The 24673-nt window shown below is 36.3% G+C and overlaps 2 protein-coding genes across 5 annotated transcripts in view; one reads left to right on the top strand and one right to left on the bottom strand.

Moving 5' to 3' along the window:
- LOC114338480 (cyclin-dependent kinase 12) overlaps nucleotides 1–24673 on the top strand; it is a 324741-nt gene that overhangs the window by 224976 nt on the left and 75092 nt on the right. For all 3 annotated transcript variants that reach the window (XM_050643997.1, XM_050643999.1, XM_050643998.1), the window contains exons 7-8: nucleotides 12374–12526; nucleotides 12623–12819. In XM_050643997.1, the coding sequence (XP_050499954.1) occupies nucleotides 12374–12526; nucleotides 12623–12819 (350 nt within the window). The remainder of the gene's footprint in view (nucleotides 1–12373; nucleotides 12527–12622; nucleotides 12820–24673) is intronic.
- On the bottom strand, nucleotides 2534–9332 carry LOC114338476 (uncharacterized). Of its 2 annotated transcripts, none has more exons than XM_050644000.1 (2): nucleotides 9107–9332; nucleotides 2534–5385 (listed from the first exon to the last, which is right to left on the bottom strand). In XM_050644000.1, exon 2 carries the CDS (start codon nucleotides 4579–4581, stop codon nucleotides 3907–3909), a length of 675 nt encoding a protein of 224 aa, XP_050499957.1. In that variant the 5' UTR covers nucleotides 4582–5385; nucleotides 9107–9332; the 3' UTR covers nucleotides 2534–3906. Both variants share the same exon structure in this region, with proteins under 2 accessions (XP_050499957.1, XP_050499958.1).

Genomic DNA, 24673 nt, shown 5'->3' with positions numbered 1-24673 from the left:
TGTTATTTACGCCTGAAGAAAGGAGTTGTGCCTCATACATTCTTGTGCCAAAAACGGAACATGCCGCTACCAGCTGAGAGAATGGGTGCAGTTAAAAGACAAAAATTAACCCTGGTGAATGAAGCCCTTTCCAAGTTTGCCGTTGGTGGTAATTGTTTAGAAACGGGGGAAAATTCACAAACCAATGAAGCAAGTCCTAGTACTTCCGACACAAATATTTGTGATAATCAAGTGGAGCCCAGCACTTCTCATATTGAAGACAAATTACCAAAGGACAAGTCTGTGCAAGTAAATATTAAACCAAATTACAGAAGTAAAGGTGTAAGTGTTAATATATCATCCGAAAGTAAAAATGTAGCACTGTCACCATTGTCTATTTCGACAAAAAATATAGGAACTTCACCAATAAAACAATATGCCTTAAAACGAAAATTGTTTACAGATAACCCAGCTGATACTTCTTTATCATCTAATTCTTCTATAGCATCAGCTGAATCAAGTTGTACTAAGTTAAGCTCAGTGCAAGATGATTCAGCGGATGAGGATTGGTTAAGTTCAGAGGATGAGGAAGGTTTCAAAAATGTAATGCGTAGTAGCATGCTAACTGCTATTACAAAAGAGCCAAAAATGTTGCTAGGATTACCTAAACAATCATATCACTTAATAAAACTGTTAAGTGATAATATCCCGCTTCGTACGATAGATATATTAATAACCCTCAAGAAAATTAAATTAAAGTAGTCCTTTAGTATATTGGCATTACAATTTGGGTATTGGCAAAGTACTATTACTAGAGTCTTCTCTAAAAGTGTACCACTATTGCAACAAAACTGAAAGACTTGATTGTGTGGCCAACAGCATCAGAAATTTTTTAAAATGTACCTATATCTTTCAGAAGTAGGTATGCAAATGTTATTTCTATTATTGATTGCTTAGAAATTGAGATAGGAAAGCCATCAGATGCAGTCCACCAATCACTTACTTGGTCAGAGTACAAAAAATTTAACACGTTAAAGTATTTAATTTCATGTACGCCAGATGGTTTGATCAATTTTATCTCTGACGGATATGGTGGAAGGGCTACTGATCTTTTGATAGTACGAGATTCAACATGTTTGTTGGAAGCAAAAAATGTACCCTCATACGACCACCTTCTGTCTCAAAGTCTACGCCATGTACTAAGAATGAAGTAAAGCTATCAAAGCAGATAGCAGCATTAAGGATACATGTTGAACGGGTATGACTTCCCCTAATACACTCATTCCAAATTGTATTCTTTTTAAACGCTTTTATTTAGTTTAATAGTTTGCGTCAAATCTTTAGACGTTCATTTGACATGCCTTTTCTTCAAGAAAATTTGCAGACATATGCATTCGCGGGAACAATACACGAATTTTTTAATAATTTTTTTTATGTTTATTGTTTAAATAAAAAAAAAACGATTTTAATGGAAAATTCTTAAATGCTCTTGTTTTTTTACAATGTAAAATCTTGAAACTTTTACGGATTGTAGCTAATGATATGAACTAAACATAATTTCACTTTTTACGTTAATTGTTTACGTTATGCTTCATAAATAAACAATAAAGTTCCAATTTTTTTGCCAATTCCGACTACTTTTCATGTTAGTACATCCTATGTTTTATACATATTTTAATAAACATGACAATATATTTTAATGTTTGAAAAGTGTAAGACTAAAAAGTAAAAAAAAAAATATGAAAAAAACATTTTTAAGAAACGCTTTTCTTTAGTTACGAGTGACTCAAATTGAAAATATTATAAAAAAACCAACTAAAAAGCAAAAAATAACAAAAATTGAAAATATCTAACATATTCGTTAAAGAAAAGCGTGGGGCAAAAACCGTTTATTCGATGAAGACGCGCCACGCTTTTCTTTGGCGAATGTGTTAGATATTTTCAATTTTTTTTTTTTATTTTTTGCTTTTTAGTTGATTTTTTTATATGTTAAATTTTAGTCACTCGTAACTAAAGAAAAGCGTTTCTTAAAAATGTTTTTTTCATATTTTTTTATTTATTACTCCACTCATCCATCTAAGTATTCTCATTTCTAACAATGTATTCGTTGTTCCTCTATCTTTTTAATAAAAATGAATGTATATTTAAATTTATACATGCACTTCTGGGCCAATCAATCTGGTTAAATGATAAAGAAGTGTCAGCTGTGTTATAACGGAAAACGAATAAAATTTCGGCGATCTGTATCAAACTTCAATATCGAAGAGATATTTTAGTAAACAGTTGTTTGGATTTTTATAAATACCCTATGGTATGTAAAAAGTAATATTTTATCAGGCATCAACTCTAAATAGAAATGGTGGAAAGAAATGGAACTTTGCTTTAGAATACGAAGACGATTAACAGAACATCCCAACTATTTAGCAATAAATGTAACGAGACAACCAGTTAGATGCAGGCTTTAGAATCTACCAGTATATTGAAGAGTATCAACACAAACATAAGCTATGTACAATGTTAGCAAACAACAACCTCAGGATGACATATCTCCAAATATTCTAATATTTAAACTTGGATCAATAATTAAAGGATTTATGGAGTAAATGTCAACTATGTTAAACCTCCTAAAATGACTAACCTACAGTCAATGGACCAATGGACTGACCCAACATTATTATCAAACATGACATTGATATAATGATAATAATAATATGTGAAACTGGTTTTACAAGTAGAAGCTGATTTAAAATACTAAACTAAATAACCTAGAATACCACACACCCAGCTTATAGTGGAGCCTGTAGCCTGTATTATAATCAAGAACAATAAAAAACTAATTATAAATCAGCAGAAAGAAACTATCAAATACTTTACCTTGCAATGTACTTTGACCAAAAATTAAACTGAAAAATACATATTAATCACATTTATTGTAATCTTGTAAATATATTGGGAAGTCAAAATAAAAAACATGTATGTTTAAATTTGTTTTATTAATTTTTTTTTTACAAAGTTTTAAGTTGGGAAGGTCATTCACTGACTCTATATTTATAATAAGGCATGTTCAACAAATTCGTGAGGTTCATTAGAATACAAAAAATCTGCATTTATGTTGCATGGACCTTAAGAAGACTTTTATGTTATCCATTTATTGTATGCAAGAGAGGTACTTCTAGGAATAATTAAAGCGATCGAAAATATCTACTAGAACAACAGTACTAGTAAAAGTAGAAGAAGCACTAACTGACCCAATTGAAGTTGGCAATGGGACAAGACAGAGGGATTCCCTGAGTCCTCTATTGTTTAACTTGATGATGGATGAAATAATAAAAAAAGTAACAACTAAATTTACAACTGCTATGCAGACGATACAATACTAATATCTCAAAGTGAAGACGATTTACAACATATGCTGCACCAATTTAATATAACTACCAGAAAATTTAACATGTTAATTTCCCCAAAAAAGACAAAATGCTTAGTTATAACAGCAAATCTACTAAGATGTAAATTAGAGCCGGAGTGCAATAATGAGTGCATTCAATATGCAGCAGAAATACTGTCTGATTCAGAGAGGACAAAAATAATGCTAGAAACAGCAAAAATGAAAACCCATCCATGGTAAGACACTATGGGACAGATATACGATGGAGATGCAAGAATAACAACATTAATAACTGTTGATGGGATGGGATGACAACTTACTGGAGGCACATTGAAAAAAAAACAGATAGTCATGTCTACAAAAAAAAAAGAAGTTTTATTGAATCTCATTGATAATTAGAAATTAAAGAAATACCTCTACAATACACAAAACAGAAATAATCTTACTATTAAATTTTTTCATCTACATATTTATACAGTTTGGGAAAGATGGCGTTATTCCAAAAAATGTTGCATTTTTCCAACAAATTTTCACAAAGTTGCCTATCGTAATCCACTTCTAATATTGTTACTTTTTTTGTTTTTTTTTTTCAAGTCAGGATCAGCAACACAAAACAGGGCCTTTGATTTAACAGAAAAATACATCTGTAGTTGTACTTGGGTCATGTATTTTGCTGCAACTTTATTTCCTGGGCCGATATATCTTTCCATGGCTTTTTTGGATGTTGGGCATTTTACTTCAATACTTAATGTAGTTGTTTCACCATCTGGGGAAGCTCCCATGATAGGATATGTGCCACTTAACTTTAATCTACACTTATTTATTTTTATGCCATTTATCTTTTCCACTTGCTTTAAAACATGGCTTTCCAAGGATCTACCCCTTTGCATAGCCTCTGTGTCCCTCAATTTAGTTGCTCCCAATATGGTCCGAGTTAATGCTCCATCAAAAGTATTACAATGTGCACATTCGTATGCTTTTGAAGCAGTGATCCTTCCATACCTTAACTCGTGCCACAATGGGCAATCATTTTGATTCCTAGTTGCTGCTTCAGCTTCTTTGCATGCATCTACTGTCATTACACTTTTACAGTAGTCTATAAAATCAGGAGGGGTTGTAGCGTTACTTGACGACTGTAGATGATGCATAGATAACTTTTCCACTTTGTTTGGCTCTCTATAAAATTTCATCAAATGATTGTTCGTATCACCAACCATTACAATTGTTTCTAACTACTGTGAGGAAGCTTTCAGTATTCAAAGCTACTGGCATAAGTTTATGTTTAGGTCCACTACAAATTTCCTTAGCTTTTATAAACCGCAGGCTAGTACCAATTGACGATAACTTCGATTTCTTCCAATAGCACTCTACACTAGTGGGAGACGGATCTTCACTACGCCGATGTAGCCATGCCAAAAAAGCTATAGCATGCTTAAAATATAACATAGTTCATAGCAGTGTGGTTTAATAACCAACTAGGGCTTAAGAGCAGGTCACCGATAATAACAGAGATATGTCAACAATAGATCAGGCTAGGGATATGCCACTCAATGCATCAGGGTGTAACGCCAATATCAAGTACAGTGGTCTAGCTATCTTTGTCTGTCGTGCGAGTGTGAGCGTATCTACCAAGAGGTGGGAGTAATGGAACGACAGTGACACAGAGGCGGCAGCCATCATATGCTAGAGAGGGAAAGCTAAGCGCCGGTAGAGAGAGATAGATAGACCACCGACCCGAACTGCTCCGCGTTACGCTATTTTTCAGACCTGGCCTAATCTATTGTGTTATTATATCTATGGATAATAAGCAAGTAAAACAGTTACCTAAATGTGCAGAACAATCTTCACATTGCACAGAGAGAATAGTTTCTTCCTTTTCATTGCAAGTGCAAATAACCGAATAACATTTCTGTCGTACTTTATGCTCAGGTGTAATCCGAGCTTTAACTGTACATATCTCTCCATCTCGTCTCACTTGAACATAGCCAACTGCCGAATCACCATAAGATTCTCGTTCAGATCTGAAACAAACAAGTACTTAATTACTTTAAGAAAATTGTCCATGAAAATCCTATTTCTATCTGATGCTATCACATCATGACATATATTATAATACATCTAATATTTGCAAGAAGTATATAAACGTATTTTATTTGAGTGAACTTTAATATCATAATAATAAATAATACATACATTATTATGATATAAATAGAGAAAATTTTAGAATGATAAATTAATGGTTATGTATTAGGGTGGGCCGAAAAAAAATTTTATTTTTTTTTCTTAATGCTATACCGAAAAAAACTTGTCTCTATTATGGGTTATCAAAATTCAAAAAAGAAAAAAAATATATACCTAACCCCCAGCTAGCGCAACGCATCTGAACTTTCGAAATTTCACTAAAATCACAGGATTTTACCATTTTTTTTTTTTAATATCCAAACAGCTAGATATTGAACTGCTATAGTGAAAATCATTTATATTATAGTTATAAAAACACAATGAGTTATTGAAATATTACTTTTTTTTTTAATTTTAGGTAGCGCAAGGCCTTCAATATAGTTAATTGATCACTTTTCGAGTGCTAACCACTTTTATAGTGTAGTGCAGCAACTAATTTTTTTAAACCCACTACTCATGTGTTATTTTTAGAAATATAATGTTGGTAAATAGGCAATTTACATTTATCCAAATGAGTTTATTAATTACAAAATTACAAAATTTACGAATTGTCAATTCCCAGACTCACAGAATAGTCCGTTAAATGTTTGGAACTTTAAAATCTTGCTTGCTTGAAAAACTTGGCATTGAAGCTCTTGATAGCAGCGTTGTTCTTATGAATCCATCTCTGTTCTTGGCACCAACGAGTTTTGAGGAGGCTTCAGTTACCAATTTCACACAGTGCTCCACCGCTTGCGTGTGACACGGAAATTTATGGAAATTCCATTCTTCTGGTGTGTTGGCAGTTAAAATTTTGGCCCACATTTCTTCGTCAGATACTCTTCGCAACAACGGTGGTGGAGAAATAGCAGTAGTAGTCCAATCAATAATTTCATAATATTCGTTTGCCTGGAAGTTGAGTTTTGGGGGTTTAAAAGTTCGGACTAGCTTTTTATTGGAAGCTACGGTCCTTGATTTTATGATTCTTCTAAGCCCCAACTCTCTGATATGGGCCCTTTTATCAACAATCATACTGAGGAGCAAGTTTTCTGGATGCGCGAAAAACGCATTCCTTTCAATTACTGGATCAACCACCTTTATCAAGTTTTCTGGAAGGAATCGTGAAGATTTTATTAAATTAAAAACATGTTTTGGTCCATCTGTAAGGTACTTACTTTTTTTTATCTTAAACCATACAGGCATGTAAGATTTAAGTATAAATTGTACCAAAATAAGATGTTCTTCAGAGGGACTTTCAACGCTCATATAAATACGAAGAACTCTGTTCGCTGTTGTCAGCCATCGGGAATGGGAGATAGGACCTGGTTCACGAATTGCGAAGTCTATTGTGCAGGTGCCTGACTTGATAGCCAAACTTACATCCAGGAGATATTGTTGGTCTTTACTTAAGATTTTGCTATCGATGTCTGGAATCTCGCAATCAATGATTTGAAATTTTACTACTGGAAGTTTTTCACAATTTCTGAGTTGTGAGCCAATAGGACCACTAAAAGATTTTGGGCCAGTCGTTTCACCGTCCAAAGTTTGAAACAAGTGCCTGAACGGCAATTCGTTCAAATGCAAAAGGCAAACTCCCCACTGCAGCGGTCTTTTTATTTTTTCCTCCATTGTGCGAATTACACCGGTTTTCCAGCCTGTATTTGTGACGGTACCATCGCATCCAATTACATCAAGCTCATCGAGCGAAAAATTTGACTCATTCAAGTAGTCCAATATAGCACTAGCAATGTCCTTCGAAGTTCCAGTAGATGGCGTCACATGGCCAACATAAATCGAGCCAGGTTCTTTAATAATTGAAAAGTGTTCCTCTTTTGCACTTCTTCTGAAACACTTGTTATTAACTTCATCAATTTTTAAAGTTTTATCCTTTCGACCATCAAAGTATAGCCCTTGTATCAAGTTTGGTTCTTTTTTATCGTATCTTGGAGATTTGATCTGCATAAATTTTTTTCCCTCCTAACCTTATTTTTATCAATTATGAGGGAATCATCCTCTTTCGTTGCAAGACCAACGTCATGCATTACACTGGAGGCAATAGCAGCTGTTGCCCTGTCCGAAACACCAAATCGGTCACTGGCCAACGCGGTATTTTTTAATTGTATCCGCATTTGCCACGGTTGTTTGCTCGGAATAGGAATATAGTTGTCACCGGAACTATCAGACTCTTCCTCTTCCATTGAGCTTCCATCTGAAGCTATTCTTGGTTTTGTTGCATCCTTAGAGCATGAAGGCTGCGAATGTGAAACTAGTGGGATGTTAGACGACATAACCTGATTTTTTTTTCTTTACGTTGCAGTCTTTTGGTAATTTTTTTCGACTCCTTCTTGTCTAAATTTCCAATTTTTCCTTGTCCAAGATTTCTTTGGAAATACATAAACTTAAGTTCAAGCTCCGGAATTTTTTTATCTTTTTCACATTTACATGAAATTGATATAGGGCACTCACAGATCTCCGGGACCTTTTTGCAGTTGCAGGAGTATGCTATTTTACATTTACATGCAGATACATCAAAGAGTGATAAAGCCTTTTGTTTGAATTCCTCAATTTTCTCTTTGTACTTGTCTTTTTCCTTGTCACGCTTAAAGGACTTCATTAGATTACGGTAGCTAACGTGATATAAATTTATTAATTGAACAATTCTGTAGGGCGTCACTGTTGGTATTGATGCTTTGTCAAAGACGGCTTTTACTTTTGGAGCGACAATATTAGATATCTGAGAGAAACTTACAGGCTTGTTACTTTCTAATGCTAGAAGGTACTGTTCGTGGAAACAGCTCCGAAGGACATCTTGGAAAGTTGGAAGCTTACTCACAGGCAATTCCCTCGGGTAGCCAAACAATGGGCAATCAAAATCACTGCGAGTTATTTTCTTGGCAGCCATCACGCACGTGAATTTAAACTCAAACTTCACTCAAAAAATTATAAAAACAGTTTGCACTATCAACTCACAGCTAATACACGTAAGTTTAAACGAATCTGCTGACGTAAACTGCCGAGTAACAGAGAACATGAAAAAACATGATCGTCGAGGCTGCTTCCAGTGCATTGTGGGTGTAGAGAGTATAAGTGGGGGAAGCTCGGCTCAGTGCCAACCCATTCCCCGAACGCACAGCTCATCTGCACTCGACTGTAAGATGCGTCATTTTCGTGTCCGTTGCGCTACCTCAGATTAATAAAATTATACTTATCCAATTATTTATTGTATTTTTAAAACTCTAATGTAAAGGGATATCACTATAGCAGCCCAATATGCAGTTATTAGGATGTTCAAAAAAAAAATTACAAAAACTCATGATTTTAGTGAAATTTCGAAAGTTCAGATGCGTTGCGCTAGCTGGGGGTTAGGTATATATTTTTTTTCTTTTTTGCATTTTGATAACCCATAATAGAGACAAGTTTTTTTCGGTATAGCATTAAGAAAAAAAAAAAATTTTTTTTCGGCCCACCCTATTATGTATGTATAGGTTATGTTTTGGTATATTATAAACTGCATTTATCCGTGCATTTCTGAATAAAAATCTATGTTATGGACTAAAATATGTTATGTGACATTATAATTACCTTGCAGCTTTCACTCCTTTAATCTCTGGGCTCGTAAAATCGAGATTTGATGCAAAATATTGTGTCATCATAAATGCATCTATTTTCGGAAGATTGTCCGATTTTGCCTTCACATAACCAGTTTCAGTCATGTTCTTAGATTCGCCAAAAAGCCTATAAGTCTAGATTCACTATAAATCACCAAAAAATAAATATAAACAGTTTTTCTCACAAGAAATATATCACTAATATACTGTTGACTGTATGAGGTTAAAATCTAATGTCATGTCAGTTAGGGTCATTTGACGTCACATCTCGTTTGACCAATGGTGGCGCGTTTTGTAAGTTTGAATTTGCCTCGTTTATTTGTCACTTTTTATATAATATTTTATGGATTTAAATAATAATTAACCCGGCACCTGCCACGTGGGGTGCTACTAGCACCCCATATCATATTTTTATCAAATATTTGGTATTTCAAGTTTGGTAACCAGGCTGTGCGTCATAGTAGCTTTCTATAATATTATATAGCATATATGTGTTAATGTTTGAAGTGGTTATTTAGTGTCATTCTGAACTTGTAGCTCTAAAGTCGAATTGGGGTGTCATTATCTGGTACTTTAAGTTTTAATTTTTTTTTGTATTTTTGATAAACAGGTCAAATTTACATTTTTTTATTGCAATAACTAATTTAAATTATTAATATAGACTCTTTACTCACTAAATCTTAATTTTTTTAGATATTTTACTTGACTTCATTTATTATGGCTTGGTACTTGCTAATTTGCTTATAACACCTTTTTCATTTTATTTTTTAACTTTTATAACATATTAGTGGCTAATAAGTTAATAAAACATGTTTTTTATATTCTTGTGTTACTCAACACATTATTTTGTTTTTTAAACAAGTAGATCACAGAAAAATTTTAAGGGGTGCTGTGAGCACCCCTCGTGGCAGTTGGCGCCTTGCAAAGCCACGTGGTAGGTGCCGGGTTAAATAAAAAAAATACTTGATGGATTCGACCGTTACTTGAAGTTCATTTTATCTAACAATAAAACACTGAAAACGTTTGTTTTCTATACTTCCACAAAATTTATTATATCTAAGTGACTACAGCTGTTTCGGCGGAGTGCCTTTCTCAAGTAATATAGTTTACAATGTGTTTGCCTTTTTAATCTTCAACTGAAGAGGTTGAGGAGTGGGGAGCTGTTTGTCTCGAGTTGGTCATTCAGAATTATATCTGTATTTTTCAGTTTATTAATTTCCATAGATTCTAAAAAAGATAGCTTAAGGCCTTTATTTTGAATATGTAGGCCTTACATTCTTTCAATGAAGAGTTTCAAATTCTACATATTCAAAATAAAGGCCTTAAGCTATCTTTTTTAGAATCTATGGAAATTAATAAACTGAAAAATACAGATATAATTCTGAATGACCAACTCGAGACAAACAGCTCCCCACTCCTCAACCTCTTCAGTTGAAGATTAAAAAGGCAAACACATTGTAAACTATATTACTTGAGAAAGGCACTCCGCCGAAACAGCTGTAGTCACTTAGATATAATAAATTTTGTGGAAGTATAGAAAACAAACGTTTTCAGTGTTTTATTGTTAGATAAAAAAAATACTTTCTACTGACAAATTAACGATAATAAAGATTCGAAAAAAAAATATTTGGGACAAATATAGATTTAATGCATATTCCCTATTGTGATTATATCGACTTCTATAGCTTTTTTGGTAGGTATTTCTGAGTATGTACTTTAAAAAATGTTTAGTAAGTATGTTTAATAAAATTATTCCTGTTATTTAAACTTGAATACTTGGATTTGAAGACTCAGAACAATAATATATGTGCATTTAATTACCTATAAAGGCTGTATGACACTATGCATTTTCTTGTATCATTTCTAATATCATTTCTGATATCGTTTCTTGTATACATTTTCTTGTATCATTTCTTGTACGTACATTTGTGCCCTGTATGACACTATGCAAGTTCTTGTATCGAAAATTGTATGAAATTCGGCACGTGATTGGTCGAAATTTTGTTTGTCACCCTGTGTCACGTTATGGTAGTATTGCATCTACAGACACAGCTGATTTTAAATATTTTATAAAATTTATAAACTTTTATATAATTAACATTTTAATGTTAACCAGAATTTTACGTTGACTGAGGTTGATTATTTGTGTTTTTATTTTGTTTTGATATTTGTGCTAAAATATTTGCATTAGAATTATCTTCAGTTTGATCCAAATTAGGAACTATTGTATTTTCGTCTATTAAAAAATTATGCACCATGAAACCTAAATTTATAGTTTGAACTTTACTAGGAGCTAAATATATGGTTATTAGTAGAACAGTAGTCCATACCAAACGGTATATTAAGTATCAATAAAAGATTTATAAATAATACCTACAAAAACACAAATAAATTCATCAATACATTATCCCATTTTCATTTCAGCCGCCATTATGAGTAAGTAATTATGACATTTTAGATGTTTTACCAGCATGTTTTACGTTTTTGCTCTTTGCGCAGAAATTGGCTCAGTTCTTGTATAAGAATCTGTGTCTGACTCAAATTCTTGTATCGTTTCTGATATCGTTTCTTGTATCTGTGTATGACACTATGCATTTTTTTGACATATCAGAAACGATATTAGAAATGATACAAGAAAATGTATAGTGTCATACAGCCTTAACTCACTTGGAATTAATATTAAGAGATTTTTGAAATAAGCAATTTATTCGATTTTTTATTGGCTTCATTTTTTATAATTACTTTTTTGAAAAAACTTACTGTTTTTGAGTTGTTTATGAAAAATGGCTTGAAAACTTTCATTTTTTCACGAAAAATCAAAATCTTTGAGATCTTTAATAACTCTAAAAATATTGATTTATTTGAATAACTTTATAAAACAAATTTTACTTATAATTGATCCCTCTATCGATTTCTGGGGATATATTTAATAAAATAATTTCCACCCCAGGGTAAAAGCGCAAGATGGCAGTAAAAGCGCAAGTTGGCACCATGTCATCTTTGTTTCTTGAGGTATCCTCTAAATACTGACCAGGTTTGATGAAAATCGATGGAGGTTCAGCGAAATCGGAGGTGAAAACCTCCGCTGCACTATACGCTAATGGTGGTGATCTCTTGTATGGAAACTAAATATTAAACTGTCTTTATTTATATTTTAGTTTTAGAATGTAAAGCAATTCTAAACGAGATAGTTTTTATTCAATCTTTGATTGTTTATTATTGTATTTCATTTTATTTCTAGGTATTCTAGAAGCAGAAGTCCTATTACTAGGAGGAGGTCGAGGTCGACAAGTTATGGCAGAAGTCGGCATTATGGCACTCCTTCGCCTAAGAGGAAAAATAAGAAACACAAGTCTAAGGGAAGCACAAGTCCGAGGAAAACCAGAAGTCCGAGGTAATAGAAATAAAAAACATGCATAAGACATACATTAAATTATATGCCTGAAGATTTTTGTTTTTACTTAACTGCAACTAGTTCAAATTTTTACAGATATAGACATAGGAGCCCCTCTCCGCATTCTGTAAAATCATCACAATTAAAAAATAAAATAACCGATGCTAGCCTTTTTGCCGAAATGGTTAAAGATAAACGAAAGAGGGAGATGGAACTAAGAAGGTTGGCCGAACGAATGGAACTAACCAATGAAAGCTCAAACTCTCAAGGTGTTGATTCCAACAACAAGAACGGTAAGAACAATATAATACATTCGATTAGGCTTCACTTTTTGTTGTTTTTCTTCACGGTTCTTAGACATTACTACGGTTGCCCAGATCGACTAACCAATGAACATTAAGGGTGCGATTACGTCACGAGTGTACTGTCATTTGAATCTTAATATGATTTTTTTCGAATCCAGAGAAAACTAATAAGTATTTTAGAAAAATTTAAACGCAGAATGAAACATTACATTATTACCGAGGGCGGAAAGCCCCTTAGAATAAACAAGCAGTTTCTTTTGAATGAAATATTTGAAATTAAATATCACACTTCTCTTTTATTTTCAGTACTGTAACTTAGTAAAATAAATTATAGAAGTTTTCAGGGACTTTCGGCCCTCGGTAATAATGTATTCTTTCATTCTGGGTTTAAATTTTTCAAAAATATTTATTAGTTTTCTCAGGATTCGAAAAAAAAATGAATATAATTAAAACACATTGAGAATTTTGACATGCGTCAAAATTTTGCATTAACTCAATGTAAAATTCTAAATTGTTGAATTCCAGCTTTCCTAATTATTTTACATCAAAAGACATTAGAAACTATTTGTAGTGGATTGAAATCTGTATTGAAAACAACTGTTAAAATTGGTCTACGATTCTACGAATTAAACATATTCCAAAATTTTGTAAAAATGTAATACATTTCAGTTTTTCAGCCCAAAATTAGGCCACACACAATGCAATAATGTTCACATTTTTGAACTGTCAATATTTTTATTTTATCATTTATTGTTTAAAAACAATACAGTTGATAAGATACCCTCAGTTGCGGAGAAAAGTATTAATAATAAGGATTTTTTATTCAGTCAATGGTGTGAGCACTGTCAGTTAAATAGTAACGTGTGGCCTAACTTTGACACGCATACCTATTGTAGCAAATGTATCATATTTTTCAAAATTTTGGAATGCATTTAAATCGTAGAACAATTTTAACTTTTAAGTTTAATACAGATTTTAATTCTCTACAAGTATTCTCTAATGACTTTTGATGTAAAATAATTAGGGAAGCAGGAATTCAACAATTTAGAATTTTACATTGAGTTTCCTATGGCCCGTTTTACGATTCACCACCCGGTATAAGATAAAATGTGTATTATTTGTCTTATTATTTAATAATAACACAAATAATACACATATATACACAAAAACACACATTCAATGATCGAAAGTCATTTAAAAATGTGGGATTGTGTACTCTTGTGACGTAAAGTCAAAAATATAAGTCTCTCCACCACCGTCGGTCAAGACAACCGTAATAACCGTGGTTTTTCTTTTAATATTAAGCTTTGTCACAGCCACCTAAAGCTTACTTACCGTAAAATAAGAATAACAACACCTCATCAGTTGTTTGAGGTAGTTCGATTGTTATCACAGCAAAATAATAAATAAAAGAAGAACATACACTCTGGGCCAAAATTAACCGCCCACCTTAAAAATGGGTCATTTTTGATGTCTCATATTTCCTAAACCTGTTTTTCGATTTAAGTGATTGTTTTAATATGTTATAGCCTCATTCTTTAACAATATCGCTGGACGAACATTGTTGCCAAATAGGTAAATTTTCATTGTATACCGGGTGTACGAATCAAACTGTTTTTTTCTCAAAGTTCGCATCACCCTGTGGAATATTCTAGCATTTGTAAAATACTAAAATTGAAACCCAACTGTAGCCTCATGTTTTCTCAACATTCTGTTTTTTTATTCATCCGCTTATGTTAGATAATAAAAAAGTTGTGTACTTTAACAACTAGCCATGTTCTTCATCAATACAGGGTGTTTTTAAATAAGTATGGCAAACTTTAAGGGGTAATTCTGCATGGAAAAATAATGACAGTTTACTTTATAAACGTATGTCCGTCAATGCTTCGTTTCAGATATACAGGGTGTTAAAATTTTTCTTTTCTCAAGCCGGTTGAGATATGCAAATGAAATTTGGTGGGTTTTAAGACGTAGGCATTGCAGATTTTTTGACATACAATTAAGAATTTCATATTCACCATTGACGCGCATACGGGTAATGTGAACCGGCATACCTGTATGCGCGCCAATGGTGAATATTAAATTCTTAAGCGCCGGACTCCACTTGCGATTTGTAGTCGCGCGATTGTTTTGTCGCGAAAATTGAACACATTGTTTCAAATAAAAGTCAATCAAGCAGAGCGGTACATTACTGAAGTTCTTGAACCACATGTTGTCCCATTTGCTGAAAATATGGGTCCAGAATTTATCATTCAGCAGGATAATGCTAAACGCACGTGGCCAGGATAGTGCAAAATTATTTGATTACCCACAGTATTCAGCTTATGGAGTGGCCATCTAGGAGTCCAGAATTATATCCCATTGAACACATTTGTGATATACTCGGGAAGCGCTTGAAGGATCGTCAGCCACTAGGAAACCTTTGACATGTCGAGGAAGTTCTGGTGGAAGAATGGGAACAATAGATCAAGAAATTATTCGAAATGTGATTGAAAGCATGCATGGACGTTGTGCAGAAGTTCGGCAAGTTAGAGGAGCCCATCACGCTACTACGTTTGTTTTAAAATCATTTTTTGCAACGCTGCTGTTAAACAATAAAATCGAATTTTTCGATTCTATTTTTCTATTTTTATACACTTTCTATTTTTTTACAAGAAAATTTACAGTTCAGTAACAAAAACTTTGCCATATTTATAGCGAACCGCTTTAGATATAATTAAATAAAACTAATATAATCATAAAAAGAATCACTTCAAAAATACGAACTTCTTTATAAGGGGCTCCTTATTCGTTTTGATCAGTGTAATTTGGTAACAATAAAAATATTGTTTTTGAGACTTTCAAAACAAAAATAATACCTGAACAGCAGATTTTCTAGCTGTGACCACCGCGATAACTTAAAGTCAAATGGTAAAATCCGTTTTAGATCACGAAGTGACAGTTGGCTGTCCTTTATATATACAGGGTGTTTGGTAATGAATGGGCCATAGCTTAACCTCATATTTCTGAGCTGAAAATAGGTCGATTTAAGGTAATTTACCTTAGTACGAAAGTTGACAATAACCGAAATACAGAGTGTCAAAGTTGAACTTTTATTTTATTTATTTTTGAATATTTCCTGACAGGCATGCGATATTAAACAACACAAAATTTTGTAACTTGGGGTTTTTGCGACGAGAAACCTAAATTCCCCACCAAAAATTATATATTACCCAGAAGGCGCCATACGCGTCTTTCAGCGCTCATTTAATACGTTCAATTTTTTTTATCCTTCACTCTACATAATTTTGAAATGAAAACTTTTATTTCACTATTAGTTTTACGTAAAAAAGGTATACGACATTCATCTCCAAATGACATATATCCTTGTCATACTTGGCAGCAAGTGTAGGTACTGTACACCCTACTAAATTAGGGAAAGGTTGACCCTTCCCAAATTCTACGCCACTGGCGAAATTGCTATTTTAGTGCAATTTTTGGATTCTCCAATACTTTTTATGGAAATAAAATACTTTTCATTTGTAACGATAGTTATTAGTTTTCGACATATTTGAAATTAAAAACGAAGTGGCATAATATAATAATCAAAATAACTGTGCCGTTTCATTTTTAACTTCAAATATCTCGAAAACTAATGACTTTATCGTTACGAATGAAGAGTACATTATTTACATACAAATTACATACAAATTACAAGAGTACATTATTTACGAATCTAAAAATTATGCTAAAATAGCAGTTCTGTCAGTGGCGCAGAATTTGGGAAGGTCATTCACTTTTCCCTATCGTACGCTTTTGGTAGCAGCCAGAAAGGTTTATTTTAACATATTTTAGTAGGGTGTACAGTACCTACACTTTCTTACGCCAGTCAATGGGAACAAAAATAGGATATTACCTCCGAATTCTATCCTACTGCATGGATTTTAATGAAATTTTGGGAATAGCCTCTACTTATCTCCTAATTCAAAGTCTACCCTATGCCGATGTGTGCTTATATCTTGGGGTGGTTCCCACCCCTCCTCGGGGGTAGAAACTTTCTTGGTTGAAATAACCACGAAAGTGGCTAGAGAACTTTATCGTAAGCAAAAACTGTTGTATATTTTTTTTTGAAAACTCAATATTTTTTGAGTTATTCGTGGTTGAAAATTGGCCATTTTCATTGAAACATAACACCTTTTCAAACGGTTTTTTGCAAATATCTTAAAAACTATGAATCTAACTAAAAAAACTGTATATAACATTTTTGTAGCTTATACAAAAACCAAAGAGACTAGTTCCTTCATAAATCTTCTAGTTATAATATAAAAAGAGATATGGTAGGTGAAAATAGTTTGTTTTCTTAGTGCATGCTCAAATCGTTGTATTCAACTTGAAATAACAGACAAACGGTCGATTTTAGGTGTATAATGTATAATGTTAACAACACCTTTTGTAGTGCTTAAAAATATTTTTAAAATGAGCAATATTAAAGGTATATTGCATTCAACCTAAGCAAGATATGCTGCAAAAAAATTGATGATTAATGTATTTTAAGAAAAAATGAGAAGTATATTTAACCTCTTATCCACTAGAATTTTATTGCATCATTTTACTTCTACAATACCTTTTATTATAGTATTATGGATGGTCCCCGTGTGGGTCACGAGCCACTAAAGTAGAATATGCCCACAGTTTCCTCCTGCTTGTCGTAAAAGCCGACTAAACGGAGAGGCGGTCGCTCTCTTGTCCGGTCGCGGCCGCTAATTTTTTTAAGGCGATCGCGACGGAGCAGGAGAGTGACCGTTCATCGGGGGTGGTGGGCGAGATTGGCACTCGGAGTTGGTCGCCGGATGCCACTGCCGCACATCAACCTCGTGATGGATCTGCAAATCCCAGCTAGTCCATCATTACCTTCTCTGTTACCTATCCTAAATCCAATGACCTTACCTACCCATAGGAGACAACCTGCCACGCAAAAAAAAACCGAAGGAGTAAACCTGCTATAAAAACTCCGGAAGTCAAGGTGTGAGAGACCGTGCCGACGACTGAATGGCCACACGACAGGGTACCAGGCGACACCCTGTTGTAAACTAGCCTTGGCAGGGTAAGGACGCACTGCCCTGCCGAACTGTCTTTCGGCCCTACTCGTGGGATATAGATGACGAAAAAAAATAAAAAAGAAAAAATCAGAAAGGTAGAGGAAGAGGAGAGAGAGAGGAGATCCGTGATCTCCTTAGCGAGGATTGGCCAGAGGCCTTGTTTACCAAGGTGTCTGTAATGGAGGGAAGCCCGCTGGACTGTAATGACGATGCGGCTGTGTATATTTCCGCCGACCAGGCTGACGAGAAAGTTCTTGGACGCTTTAAAGAGAGGTATCCAGATCTCATAGATACTCCGGTAGCTGAGTACGAAGAGGGTGGAGTTGGTACAATGTTCAACTCTGTGAGCATTGTTGATGATGATGGGCGAAGGGCTTGCACTGAAAGGTGCATCCATAAGCTCATACCCAGCAACACGGATCTACCTTAGGCGGTTAAGTTCTTGGCAGCAAGCCGTAAACTTCTAAATAGGATGGGCCACCTTGACAGGAAGAGCGTAGGGCTCTTCGCTCCGACGTGTTTGGGGACAGACCTTACTCGAAAGCTTCTAGAGTGGGCAGCCGAGGGCAAGGAAATTAAAGCCGCGGTATATGGACCGAGGAAGAGCTGGGCGAGCATTTTAAAGCCCAGAGAGAGCAAAGGAGTGGTAGTGCTCACCAAGGCAAAGGATAAGTCCTTCGACGAACTAGTGGACGAGTTACGCACAGACCTCTGCGGCAGGAGCGACGTTGTCAAACGTCTTAGGCAGACCAGAGATCAGGGCATTGTATTGGAACTAGGAGGAGGTAGAGAGATGGCGGAAACGGTGAAGGGCATCGTCTCAGCTAGGCAGGGCACGGTCACAAGAGCAGTGGCGAAAGGTGGCACAGTCAGGCGGGAGCTCTTTGTAAATGGAGCAGATGGTCTAACCAAAGAAACTGACAGTGTCAGCGCAATTGAGACTTTTCTCTTTGTAAATGGAGCAGATGGTCTAACCAAAGAAACTGACAGTGTCAGCGCAATTGAGACCTTTGCGGGACGGAACGGAACGTGTCAAGTCAGGGGACGCCTTCGTAAGGCATATGGCGGAGACCTCAACGCCACAGTTGAGGTCGATGAAGACATTGCAGCGCGTCTTATACGGATAGGCTTTATTAGGGTGGGATATACATCCTGCACAATTAAGGAGAAAATCCGTATCGTCCGGTGCTACAAGTGCATGGAGTACGGACACCGCAGGTCTGAGTGTAAAAATGAGGTCTTGAAGGGATGCATCCGGTGTGGAGCAGAGGGACAGACTGTGAACGATTGTCCAGAAGAAGGGCACAAATGTATTAATTGCAAAGTCACGGGACATCGGGGCAACTCAATGGAATGTCCGAAATTCCGACAACTGGTTAACACGGCCAGGGAGGAAACGGAAAGGAGAATGCAGTCTTAGGACTGGAGGGGTCGAATGGATGCCAGAGTAAATTTGACAGTGCGTGTGTGTATGTGAGAATGAATATCCTGTATATATAATGGCTACTAGAAAACAGAGACTGGATCTGAAGATACTCCAGACTAACGTGGGTACGGCGAGATTAGCTCATAGTCTCGCCGTGGCTTCCGCCGCGGAGGGAAACTTTGACGTCCTAATCGCGCGGAACCGAACCCCACATTAGTCGGGAACCGAGGATGGATTGCGGATGCTTCGGTAGTGTTGGGATATAGTTCTGCAACAGACACCTACGCGTGTATGATGTTGTCAAACACGATGGATATCTGGTCGCTAAGATGGAGAGAATGAATCTGGTCTGTTGCTATATTTCACCGAATATAGCAATTGACGCATATGAAAATAAGCTGGATGAGATTATGAATGAAGTGAGACGATTGAATCGGGAGTGCGTGGTGCTTGGGGACTTCAACGCGAAATCGGCGGAATGGGGTTCTCCTATCACCAACACTAGAGGTCAAATGCTGAGCGAATGGATTGGAACCCTGGACCTTGTTGTACTCAACAGGGGCTCAGAACCCACGTTTGTGAGAGGCAATTCTGTGATGGGTTCGTACATAGACGTTACCTGTTCGTCCCAACGTATATCTAGCTGTGTGAAGGAGTGGGCGGTGCTGCAAACCTATACGGGTACGGAGCACCGCTACATTGGGTTTTCGATAACTGGAATGGGCGTCGCTACTGGAAACAGAACCTCTCAGGGCCCGGGAGCCCGATGCGGAATACAATCGACTAACTGGAGAGTGTTTGATGAGAGTGTTAGATGGGAAGTGGAATTGGTTCGAACACTAGAACAAGTTGTGAAAAGTGCAATGAGGATCAGTAAGGTAGCCCCACAAAGGGTAAGGATAATGCCTTACTGGTGGAATGCAGAGATTGCGAATAGTAGGTCGGAATGTGTGGCACTGCGTCGAAGGGTACAGCGTGCAAGGAAACGTAGAGCAAACGCTGATGAAGTGCTACAAATGTAAAATGAATATCGTGCACAGAAGAGGGAGCTGAATAGGTTGATACGCTCTAGAAAAAAAGAATGTTGGAGGGGTCTGTGTGACGAGCTGGACGAGGAAGTATGGGGACAAGGGTATAAAATTGTAATGAAGCGTTTCGGCGCATATCCTCTGTACGAAATGCGCTGGATAAAAAGCTATCGGTAACACGAGTGCTCTTCCCGTCTGGCGAATGGCATGGAGCGCGTAGGGATGGGTCTGTTGAGCGGGCTACGCCCTTCTCCCTAGACGAACTCCCTAGCCCCGAACGATGCGTTGGGGGCCCTTAAGTTCCGCAAGGCCCCGGGCCTAGATGGGATACCGCCTGAGGCGGTTAAACGTCAAGGGTCAACTGGAGCCGGCGTGGCTTCTGGGCCATACGAACGCTGTACTCACTGAACAGACCTTTCCCATGGACTGGAAAACATCAAAATTAATACTCCTCCCTAAAGGAGAGGAAAAGTATCGGCCTATTTGCCTTCTCTCGTGTATTTGTAAACTGTGTGTGAGAACGTTGCGTGAGAGGATTAATGAAGCGTTGTAGAGGTCTGGAGGCTTATCCCCCAGACAGTATGGATTCCGGAAGAATATTAGCACGACTGATGCAGTGTTGGGGTTGCACCGAACGTTGAACATGGAGGCCCGCGACCAGAAATGGGCCGCCTTGCTCCTGCTCGACGTTAGAAACGCCTTCAATTCACTTCAATGGAGTACAGTGATGAGAGCGATTGAGGATAGGAACTTCCCTGGCTACTTGAGGAACCTGGTCTCGGACTATCTATCCGACAGGAGAATTGTTGTTGAGAGAGGAGTAATTGTGGATGTCACGGCTGGGGTGCCGTAGGGGTCCGTCCTTGGCCCGACGCTGTGGAACCTGGCATATGACGGGGTCTTGCGCCTCGAATACGGTGAGGGGGTTACTCCTTTCGCGTTCGCGGATGACCTTGCGTTGCTGGTGGTAGCGCGGGATACGGATGAACTTCTGTACAAAGCACAGAGAGCATGTGACCTCGCGGAAGATTGGATGTGTCAGCGCGGTCTGAAACTCGTTGGGGAGAAGACCGAGGCCGTGATTCTCAAGGGACCACGGAAACGCGAGAACGTGATATTTGAGTGCGGCGGAGCAGAGATCATCCCGAAAAAGTGGTGACGCGCACGACCACGCAGAGAGCGGCCGCGTTGGGGTGGATAATGCCCAACATTGGCGGACCCAAATCTGAAAGGAGGGGGGCTTTGCACGGTGTGGTACAATCTGTTCTTCTTTACGCGGCCCCAGTCTGGAGTGAGGCGGTAGAAATATCATCCTACCGGGGGCTCTTGACGCGAGTTATAGTACAACGACCACTACCATCCAGTATATTCTACCACGTGGAATCAACACGAGGCTACGCCGCGTCGCATCGTTGAACATTCTGGACCTAATTGCGACGTATTGGACAGCAAGATCAGCAATTATAAAATTATAAAACACCATGTAAAAATCAATATTTTTCAGTCTGATTAAAATCTCTAAATAAAAGTCTAATTTAAATGTTAAAGTAAAGTCTGATTTTAAATTATGGAGTTGTATCTAAAATCTTTGTTTGTCGAAATAAAAGTTTTAATTGTGAAGTTCAGTTTTTAAAAAAAGTGTTTTTCCAAAGAACATTCATAATTGGCGCAGAATCAGTACGGAAGTGGAAGAGTCTTTACAGATCCTCGTCACTTTTAAGTGTTTGTCCACTGTTCCAAGACCCAGCCCGAGGGAAACCGTTGCAGAGTTCACCCGAGGGAATTAGCAGTTAGAAATAGAAGTTAGGAGCCTTCAGGAGCAAAGGAATGCACATCGGCATCGTCTTTATCCTGTAAGCTATTTTTATTATTACTTAGAATTAAGAAGATTAATTTTTGAAAGAGATATTATTAAATCAGACTCCTCTGAGTTCTTAGATTGAATCAGAGCTAGATTAAGAAGATAAAAACAAAGATTTGAATAAATTAATAGAAAGATTAAAATAATTTAGAAATATCTCCTCTAAGTTCTTAGATTGACTTTAGAGCCAGATTTAGAAACTTATTTAAAGAAAAATTTGAATAGCTTAATAAATACTATATATTAATAAACACTAGAGATTAATAGATAAATAATAAGCAGTTTAAGATTGATATATTTGAAATTACTATACGTATTTAACTATTGACTATATATATTGAAATTTTTTTAAATATGGCAGTTCCACAATTTGACGTGAAAAATTTATGCATTCTTCCAAATTTCGACGGAAACCCAAATGAATTACATGAATTTATTAAAGTTTCTACAATACTTCTAAACCATTATTATGATAGACTAAATGCAGCTAATATCCAAAATAAATTTTTGCTTCATGGTATTATAAGTAAATTAACAGGTAGAGCCAAAGAAGTTATATCTGTATATGGATGCGAAACTTTTGACGAAATAAAAAATGCATTAATTCAAAATTTTGGAGACCAAAGAGACGAAAATTCGCTTACAAGAGACCTAGTAAATTTAAGACAAGGAGCAACAGAATCTATCATGCATTTTTACGAAAAAATAATGGGACTTTTAAGCTGTATCAACAATTACTTAGAATTACATACTGTAAATGCCGATATTAAAAGAAGCAAACAGGAATTTTTCCGTCAACAAGCTCTTACAACATTTTTAGCAGGCCTACGAGAACCAATGGGCTCTGTTATCAGAGCAATGAGACCAGGAAGTTTAGCTACGGCGATACAATACGTACAGGAAGAAAATAATGTTAGATATCTTCAAAAAAATCAAATAAGTCAACCTTCAACATCAGGAAGAAGCGAAAATTATCAAAAACGCCGACCTCAGAGACAGCAAATGCCTTTACCTGTCCAAAAACCATTTTATCAACAGCAAAATTTTGCACCTCCGCAATGGCAGCAACCAATCAGGCAATTCTACCCACAGAATCAGTTTCAACAACCACATCGACAACAAAACTTCAACCAATTTAGACAAAATTCAAACCCTCCAACATTCAGGACCCAGAACCAGTCAAATGTATGGGCACCCAAAACCGGACAGCCAAAGCAGCCTAGACCAACACCTATGAGTGGAATATCAGAAACCACAACTGGAGGCCGTCAAAAATTTACACCAAATTACCGAGCACAACCAAAATTCACCGTAGAAGAACTTTACAATATACAAAGCTACGGAGATGAGCAAGAAGAGAATGCCGACTACATTGATTACTATGAACCCGAATACGACAATTTTCTACAAGATACATACGAAAATCAACCAACCGAATACGAAGAAAACGTAAATTTTCGAGAGGACCCACCAGAAGCAGCCGAAACGTAATTGAACTTCATTCATTTCCCGACAAGAAATTTGAAATTACATTGAAATTTCTGAGCCTTCTTTGCGACTTTTAATCGATACAGGATCCACAAAGTCATTTCTTAATCCAGAAATAGCTTCTTCATATTTTCCAAATTATATAAAACACGAACCCTTCGTCGTCACATCAATTTTTCAAAATTATTCCCAAAAATATTGTGCTGAAATTCCTTCATTTTCAGAATTTAATTCTGACAGCAAAATGAAATTTTATCTCTTCAAGTTTCACAAAACTTTCGATGGTCTTATTGGCCTCGACAATCTAAAACTCTTCGAAGCCCAATTAAACTTTCCTAAATCACTTCTAGTTACAAAAGATTCTACAATCCCTATCAAATATTATGAAACAAACAAAACACAATTTTATTCCATCCATTTGGAACCAAATTCAATTAGCCAAGTCAAAATTCCAGTCAAAGAAGAAAAAGGAACCATCATTATTCCAACTCAAAAAATACAAGGCGTCGTAGTACGAGAAGCCCTTACTAACGCCGAGAACCACCTCGCCTGGACCGAAATTGCCAACTTTACGTCAGAACCCATTCACCTTTCTCTTATGGAACCACTCGAAAGCCAGGAAATATACATTCAAGATTTCCATATATATTCCATGGAAACAACCTCCGGACCAGACTACAGACAAGATATCGACGACTTAATTAAAACCGAACATCTTAACGAAGAAGAAGAGGATCAAGTTCTTCAGCTATGCCGAAAATTCTCCGATATATTTCATCAACCAGACACTCCTCTCAGCTTTACTAACGAAGTTAAACACCACATCAGAACCAAGGATGAAGAGTCTGTATATACGAAATCATACCGGTATCCGTATGTGCACAAAGAAGTAAAGAAACAAATCTCTTCAATGTTAGAGCAAGGGATCATTCGACCAAGCCAATCGCCATGGTCCTCGCCC

This window comes from Diabrotica virgifera, chromosome 2 (genome assembly GCF_917563875.1).
Source record: "Diabrotica virgifera virgifera chromosome 2, PGI_DIABVI_V3a".
Taxonomy (NCBI): domain Eukaryota; kingdom Metazoa; phylum Arthropoda; class Insecta; order Coleoptera; family Chrysomelidae; genus Diabrotica; species Diabrotica virgifera.
This window is presented reverse-complemented; position numbering and strand designations above follow the sequence as displayed.

Excerpts from the sequence above, each read along its gene's own strand:
- LOC114338476 (XM_050644000.1), bottom strand. The coding sequence starts at position 4,581 with ATGGTTGGTGATACGAACAATCATTTGATGAAATTTTATAGAGAGCCA.